The sequence below is a fragment of the Aplidium turbinatum genome, chromosome 1 (genome assembly GCF_918807975.1).
Source record: "Aplidium turbinatum chromosome 1, kaAplTurb1.1, whole genome shotgun sequence".
NCBI lineage: Eukaryota > Metazoa > Chordata > Ascidiacea > Aplousobranchia > Polyclinidae > Aplidium > Aplidium turbinatum.
This window is the reverse complement of record NC_137472.1, coordinates 45,262,015-45,270,184: the sequence shown is the minus strand read 5'-3', so window position 1 is coordinate 45,270,184 and position 8,170 is coordinate 45,262,015. Positions and strand designations below refer to the sequence as shown.

The following is an 8,170-nucleotide window of genomic DNA, read 5'->3' as shown; positions in this document are numbered from 1 at the left end:
CCATTGATTGATAGTGCATAACACATACAATCACACATACACATTACACAAACTCTTGTTTGATTTCCTGTCTGTTGTTTTTTTAGTTGTATGTTTATTCACAAACTGCTGGTTGATTTTTTAGAATTCACAATCCGCGAAATTAAATCGCCCAATCGCATGTTCAAACTAGAGCTGCTAGCTGCAGTTAAAATTCAGGATGGAGTGCATAAGTATACTAGACACAATTTTTTGTCTTGCTGCTGTTTTTATTACAGAAATGAGACTTTGCGATATCACAATGTGTATTTTAATAAAAAGTGCATACAAAAATTGTGGGCAAAATCGTTTACATCATCATCATGACCCATCCCGTCCGGTCGATTTCGATTATGGGTTCAGCATCTCCTAGTTTGTACCTTAAACCATGCGTACCCTCAGTTCGTACCCTGAAAAAATCGAGAGAAAAAATTAAAAAAAGCCGAAGTTGCTGATTGCAGTTTAATAGCACAAAACCGAGGTCACTGATCGGAGTTTCCCCAAACAATTTGAAACAACGAAGTGGCTATTCTTACAACATATTGTAAAACTAGCCTCTGAAGCTATTCTTACAAGCACCACTCAAGCAAGACGTTGTTTACTCGAGCAAGACCTTAATGCGCTCAGGCGTTTCATCCGACGACGCTCATACGTAATTTCGCGCGCATGCGTATTGGCTTGTGCTGCACACTTGATCGCAGAGTGGACCGCGGTAGTTGCTGATATGATGGTCAGAAATAAAAAAACAACTGAACTGAACTGAACTGAACTGAATCCATCGTCATCATGATTACGAAGGGAGCATTATATTACAGTTTTGAGACACTTTCTTCGGCTATTAAGCAATGGGAAAAAGAAAACTTTGTCAATGTTTATGTGAGAAATTCCATAACAATTGAACGCGCAAAACGACGTCTAGCACTTACATCCACAAAAACCTGGAATGAACAGTTGAAGTATCGTACAATACAGTATGCTTGTGTGCATGGAGGAAGAACACCCAAATCATGTAGTCAAGGAAAAAGACCAAATCAAAGGTAAGTAATGATGGTTTTGTCCTTGGTGCCCATAGGTTGAGCTACTCATGTAGCCTATATGCATAAGTTTTGCTAATAGATTGAGTTTTGCATAAGTGCAAATTGCCTACATTCCTTATGAATGCTGAGAACTTAGCAAAATGCATATATTCTGCTGAACCATTCCCGCATGCTGTCTATTGTAATTTCCATTGAATTGTCATGCCCAGAATTATTCCTAAGTTGCATTGAATTACCGTAGGCTACCCATTAGTTTTGTCAATTTCCCCATAAGTTACGTCGAATTTCTCATCAGCACAATTTGTCGAATTACCCGTAAGTCTCATGGAATTATCCATAAAGACATGTCTTATGGGTCTTCAACGCAGCTTTTTGGCAATTTGACGTGACTTGTGGGTAAATCGACTAGATTTATGAGAATGCTTGGCTGAACTTGTGGTAATTCAACGTGACTTTATGGGTAATCCAGCCGGACTTATGGGTAATTCAGGTGGGCTTATAGGTAATTGGATGCAACTTATGGGCAATTCGACATGACTTGCAGGTAGGCTACTTCAACGTGAGTTATGGCTAATTCAAGTGTACTTATGGGTGATTCAACACGGCCTATGTCACCTCATCTTTGTTGTTTTTCAGTACTTTTATAAAAGGTTGTCCATTTGGAATCAAAGTAAATGCGACGTCAGATGGAAAAGCGCTATGCATCACTGAGATTAGTAATGTCAATGATCATAATCATGATTTCAATGAAGTAAGTGGAAATAACCCTTTGTACGGTAGTAGTCATAGCCTTTGAGCTATGGTCACACTAGCTCTGTATATGATGAGGCTTTCATCAGAAATTATGTGAAGGATAAAAAAGAGCAATAACATTAGGGGGGGGGGGGTTAATCGGCTTTTTTTTTCAAATTCAATTTTAACCGAGGTTTTAGGATACAACAGTACATTCTAAGAACTCTAGTAAAAAAAATTTGAAATTTCCGTCCAAAACCCCCCTCTATCCAAAAAATTACTTTCCGTGTACAATTGCATTTTGATTATGACACTTGAAGTTCAAATATTGTTTGCTACTGTACTAAAACACGTTAAAAATGTTGCAAGACAGATTTTCTGATCTTGACTTCATCGTAAGACACGGTAAAGTGGTCATTTCACTTTGCGCGCATTACTACGCACATGCTGAATATGACCAGTTTGTGCGAAACTGGTCATATTCAAGCCGTCGATTCACCGAACCTGGTGATCTTGCCCATCTCTGTGGGTTGGACACCTGTCAAATGATATGTCGTTTTCTTGATTATGTGCATATAAATTATTTTTCAGAATGCATTTAATTTGATGCCTAAACAACGAAGATTAAATGAAACAGAAAGCAGTGTGATCGGAGAAATGCTTGCCACCAAAGCAAATAAAAAGTTGGTACAAAAGCACATTGCAGCTTCTACAGGAAAAACAGTTATTCTTAAAGATCTGCATAATATTGCCGCAAAACAGAGACCTTTGTATGAAAACACCTATGATGAACTTATTAATGAAATGAAGAAAGAAAAAGGTTAGTCGACAGACAAAACTTTTTTGTCTGTTATACAAGATATGTTCATGCTAAATAGTAGAGATGACTTTCCATGTGCAGTATGATAAGTAGTGATAGAATGAGCTCCGGTTCCGGTCAAATTCTGGCTCCGTGCTGGAGGTGATGTGACTCCGGCCTAGAGCCGGAGGTGTGTGTGCAAGCTGTGGTCAGGGTCATGACCTTGGATAAATCTTTTTTTTTTGCATCATTGTAGTACTGCAGCAATGCAAGAATAGGCTACCAGGTTGCCTGTAACATTGGTCAACACCGCAGGCGTATTTGCAATCTATAGGTCGCTGCTGCAGATTGATTGTCACATGATATTGTGTGTGAGCATTCTTCTTGAACCATTTCAGATATAATGTCAATTAAGCAATTCGCGATTGACCTCTCGCTGTAATGGTTTAGACTGCAGATGAATTATTTCGATGACGTGGGTTCAATTCCCCCCATTGCTAGTTCAATTTAAAGTGTTGACCGCCTGGTTTACCGGTCAATAGACTTCGTCTACTGCAGCGAACTGCGGATTACCAGTACGCACATCATAGTAGGCTACACAAGAAAAATATCTAATTTTCAGACGTTTTTCTATTCAGAAAACGTTTGTCTAGTATAACCAACACAGAACCCTACAACGTGTGGAAAATTTGCAACATTGAGCTATAAAGGGTCAATTGAGAGTATTTTTTGCTTCATTTTCTTCACAAGAATTCATTCTACTTTCCCAACCTCATGCTCCAAAAATTTTTGTTGCAACATAAGGCGCTATGGGGATTGTAAGATTGAAAGCGGGATCAAGGAATTCAATCAAAGGTCTTCAATATCTTGAAACAATTCTACATTGAGTGGATAGAAATAGAAAACATTGCTAAATTTGAAATCTACGTAAAAGTTTACTCCTAATGGATCCTTTTAACGGACCCTAAGCATTGCCATGTGGCATCTGCCGCATCTTTTAGAGAATTGGGTGAGAGTGGTATACAACCGCTCAGTTGGAACATTGATTATATGATGTAAATATTACCAAAGGCATAAACATCCTTCCTCTGGCCAATAATTAGAATAACATAGAATAGAAAACAAATTTCACTAAAAGTTGATGTTTTTGCTTTTAAATCTGATGTAGTCTGGCCCAGGATTGCCAAGATTCTTGCTTTGTAGGGTATACTAATCCTCAGTTTATTTTCATTTTAGGTGTCGCAGTAGATGTGTTTGCAGATGATGACAAACAATTGCAGGCGATATACTTTCAAACGAAAGACATGCGGGAAACCTTTGCGGCATATCCCGAAATGCTGCTGATTGATGCAACCTACAAACTTAATGACTTGAGAATGCCATTATATGTTATGCTGAATGTTGATGGCTTAGGTCAGAGGGAAATTGTGTGTCTGTGGCTTGTAGCCACTGAAGACAAACTGACTATCAGCAAGCTGTTAACTCAGTTTAAACTCCACAATCCAGCTTGGGATAAAGTGGAGGTTGTAATGGCTGACAAAGACATGACAGAGCGGGATGCCATGATGAAAATGCTACCTACTGCAAAAATTTTAATTTGCTATTTTCATACCCTTTGCACTTTTCGTACAGAAGTTTCCATGGAAAAATTAGGCATTTCTTCAGCCCAAAGGCAGGTATCACTTGAAATTTTAGGAAAACTGGCAAATGCCAAAAATGAGTCAGCTTATAAGTTAATGTATAACCAATTCGTTGAAACAGTCCCAATTGCTGTCACAACATATTATAACGATAACTGGCATGCTATTCGACATCAATGGGTGGATGGACTGAGCAACTTGAAAGCTAATTTTTTGAACATAACTAATAATCGACTGGAATCCATCAATGGAAAGTTGAAAAGTGTCATAACAAGATACTCAGGAATGACCATGTTTTTTAAAGATCTGATGGCATGTATCCAATCTCTTTCCACCGAACGTGACCACAAAGCGTCAAATGCTTTCCTTAAGGTTCCAATGGATGCGATTTCAAGTGTGGCAGAGAGACAATACCAACAGCTACTGACACCATTTGCATATATTCATGTGCAACAACAATTCAAGTTAGCGGAAAAGGTTGTCATGTCAGAGATTTTGAATGATTCTGCCATAGTAAAATCTCGTGTCCATGGGGAATTGGCAGTCACAACAACAGCATGTCCTTGTGGATTCACATCATCAATGCTGCTACCTTGTAGGCATGTCTTGGCAGTTAGAAGGCAGCTCCATATGTCAGAGTACAATCCCAATCTTTGTTCAGAACGGTGGACAATGCAATATTTTCTTAAATCCCATCGCCTGACAAGAAACTCACTGGACAACGGTCCTGCATCCACATTACCAGCTGTTGAGATTCTTAACAAGCCTCAAAGAAGATGTGTTTTATCAGAACAGCAAAAGTATCGCCGGGTTCAAGATATTTCCCAGAAGATTGCGTTAATGATATCTGAACAAGGAATGGATGAATTCCAATACAACCTGGATAATTTACGACAAATTGCAGAGTTCTTGCAGGAAGGAAAGAAATTCCAAGTTGTGAACTTTTTGGGTCAAACTCAGAAAGGTAGGCCTATAATTATATGCTAGCACTATTTACTAAATCAGAAAAGCTAGACTACTTTTTCAAATATCTGAAGAGATATGGGTTAGTTACTGCAACTTGCGTCGTGATTTTGCACTTTTGCAGTCAATTCTTTTTTGAGCAATGATTTTTATGGCATTGAGCTATCCAATAGGTGGGCTAATATGTACTGCATGCGCACTAATTTACGATTATACAAGGTTGCAGATGCTCAGTAATTCTGCTTTTGTGAACAACTGCATGATCCTTTTCAGGCACTGATACTGGAAGTGCTGCTGCAACATCTTCCAGCAATGATCCTGGAATTGCATTTCCTACGGTCTCAAACAGTACTTTACAGCACACACCCGGTGACGTCTTGTCGACCGTTGATACCAGTGCGATTATGATGCAGACTCCGTCCAGTTCTGTTCAGTCTTTTACAAGTATGTGCTGTTTCTGAAAGCTTCATTTCTGATTAGTTGTCTTTTTTTTCTTGCATTGCATGCTGCGCTTACACTACGTTTCATGTTTCTTAAGATTATAGCACGGTCTGCATTATTTGATAACTAATAAGTTTATTGACAGGTGATGCAGCATTCTGCAAATAATCATCGAGAAACACCTAGCAGATTTTGATAGATACTGGATTGGTTGGCATTCGGTAACCACGCCAGAAGCATGTTTTGGCTGCAACAAAATCTTGTTTTCAAAAGGTTAATGTAGATTTGTTGACACCTCAAGTGCTCGCTTCCAACTCAAAATACGGTATACCACAATATCTACTGCCAGTGCACGTATTTACGATTATACGACATTATGTTCCGCCCAGGACCGTAACCTCGTCAGTTTGGTCCCCATTGCAACAGTGCAACATATCCAATAATTGTCCAGTAAAGACTCGTGCAACGCTTCTATTGTTTCTTCATTGCTCAGAGGTGATCCTTTTCAGGCACTGATACTGGAAGTGCTGCTGCAACATCTTCCAGCAATGATCCTGGAATTGCACTTCCTACAGTCTCAAGTAGTAGTTCACAGCACACACCCGGTGACGTCTTGTCGACCGTTGATACCAGTGCGATTATGATGCAGACACCGTCCAGTTCTATTCAGTCTTTTACAAGTATGTGCTGTTTCTGAAACATTCATTTCTGATTAGTTGTTTTTTTCTTGCATTGCATAATGCACTATGTTTATTAATTTTTTAATAAAAACGTTGAAATAGTGATGTTTTCTACGTTGTAGCTTATATTCGATTCTCGTTGTGTTTATTAACAGATGATGCAGGATCAATTAAATTTCCACCAAAGATGACGAAACGTGGCAGGCCAAAAGGAGCTGGATTGACAGTCATTGGGTTACCACGCAAGAGACAAAAAAAGAGCGGACCAATTCCATTCAGACTGAAGTCGTCTTTTCAGAAAGAAGCAGGTTTGTTGCATTTATGTTTGTGTGACTTCATTTTTGTTATAGCCTACGTTAGTTTAAAAAACTACACTTTGACTTCTGTGGGCCTGCCTAGCCGATAGGCTACGTCAAAGCGTACGTAGGCTACATCAAACAAAGTCACCCATGGTCATATTTTTCAGCAATACTCAGTTGGTTTGTCGATTCTGAGGTAATAGAAGAGGTCTTGCGTCCATTCAGCGATCGACTGATCGAAGAAAATGAAATTGAAACATTGCCCGAAAGAATTCCAATGAAGTGTTTAGATGAAAACATTGCCATTGCTTCTGTGCGAAGACATTTTTCTTTTGACGGTTGGAAGTTGATGGAGAACCTACTGACCACTTTGCGAAATAAAGGCCGCTGGTTGTGCACCTCCTGTTTTTTAGATCTTGATGCAGGCGACAGCAGCATGTGCGACTCGTGTCTGGATTGGCACCATCTGAGATGTCTTGGTAGAACAATGCCGCCAAAAACGAAGTCTTGGTTCTGCAGGAAATGCAACCTTATGGAGAAGTGACATTGAATGTTCAGGTGATACTGCAATCTCGGTTTGTCAATCAAACCAAGGATATGTAAACCGTGACCTACGAAAAGACTTATTGGCCTTGACGCGTTATGCTTGAAACTTGTAACATTTGATAAAAATCGTTTCTTCAATGGTCCTCACATAAAACGCTAACGATGTGTTCTTGAATGACTAATGAGTCCAATCCTGGCATTAAAAGTTCTGATTCATTAGGACATTTAACATTCTTTGGGAGAGCTGGCTGAAAGTCATGGACTAGTACAGGTTTGTAATGTAGTTGCTGCAATATACTACGGTCCAACAAGACCTTCAACAGTTCACCAATATTCAACTATTTTACTGTTTCCAACTTCACACAATTAGTATATGTTGAACTCTTTCATAGCAAATGGTGATACAGAACTTGAAAATAGCAAGTAAAAGGTAGCTCGAAGCTGCAGTTTTTTTTTTTGACTGACTCACCAGGAGCTGTCATCAGAATAAAACAAACCTAAATGTGGTGAAATAGTCTATTTATAGTAGAAGGAAAGAAGAAAAACTGGAGCTTCAAACTATCAGCTACCTTATACTCGCTAAATCCAGATTTGTTGCATGTGTGTAGTATTTACATTTCTTCACTGTAATCTTAGGCTATGGCATAAATGCTTTGATTTCTTATGGCAAAAAATGGGTGATGAAGATCCATAAGTTTATAACAATAAAAAATCAATTGTTTATTGTTGAAGTGGTTGGCTTCAGTTGAAGATGCCATGAGATCCATTGAAGAGTACGAAGCAAAAGCAGGAACGAAGCTTGTTGTTCAGAAACGAGCATACGCTGTTAATGTTGATTTTTAACATCCTGTCATTGTAATTCACTAGTGTAATAAGTGTTGATATTCATACTACAATAATAAGCCTTTTCTTTGTTGACAAAGATTCTGAAAAGGTTTCTGCAAAGCACAGTGTTTTCACCAAAGTAGAGGTTAGGCATCATAAAAGAGGAAACGGTTTACTAACTGCAAAAAAT

At 38.8% G+C, this 8,170-nt stretch overlaps 1 protein-coding gene across 1 annotated transcript; it reads left to right on the top strand.

Moving 5' to 3' along the window:
• The first annotated feature begins 804 nt into the window (after positions 1-804).
• On the top strand, positions 805-7,871 carry LOC145766280 (uncharacterized). The gene is made up of 9 exons (XM_082577958.1): positions 805-1,055; positions 1,692-1,806; positions 2,379-2,474; positions 2,550-2,607; positions 3,823-5,190; positions 5,463-5,633; positions 6,140-6,310; positions 6,466-6,618; positions 6,777-7,871. The coding sequence occupies exons 1-9, from the start codon at positions 805-807 to the stop codon at positions 7,151-7,153; spliced, it is 2,760 nt and encodes a 919-aa protein (XP_082434084.1). The 3' UTR covers positions 7,154-7,871.
• Positions 7,872-8,170: the final 299 nt, after the last annotated feature.

What these genes read in the sequence shown, in the direction of transcription:
- LOC145766280 (XM_082577958.1), top strand. Translation starts at nt 805, where the DNA reads ATGATTACGAAGGGAGCATTATATTACAGTTTTGAGACACTTTCTTCG. An exon ending in TTCTGTTCAGTCTTTTACAA is followed by an intron (nt 5,634 to 6,139) that starts GTATGTGCTGTT and finishes GATCCTTTTCAG; the next exon opens with GCACTGATACTGGAAGTGCT. An exon ending in GTCTTTTCAGAAAGAAGCAG is followed by an intron (nt 6,619 to 6,776) that starts GTTTGTTGCATT and finishes CATATTTTTCAG; the next exon opens with CAATACTCAGTTGGTTTGTC.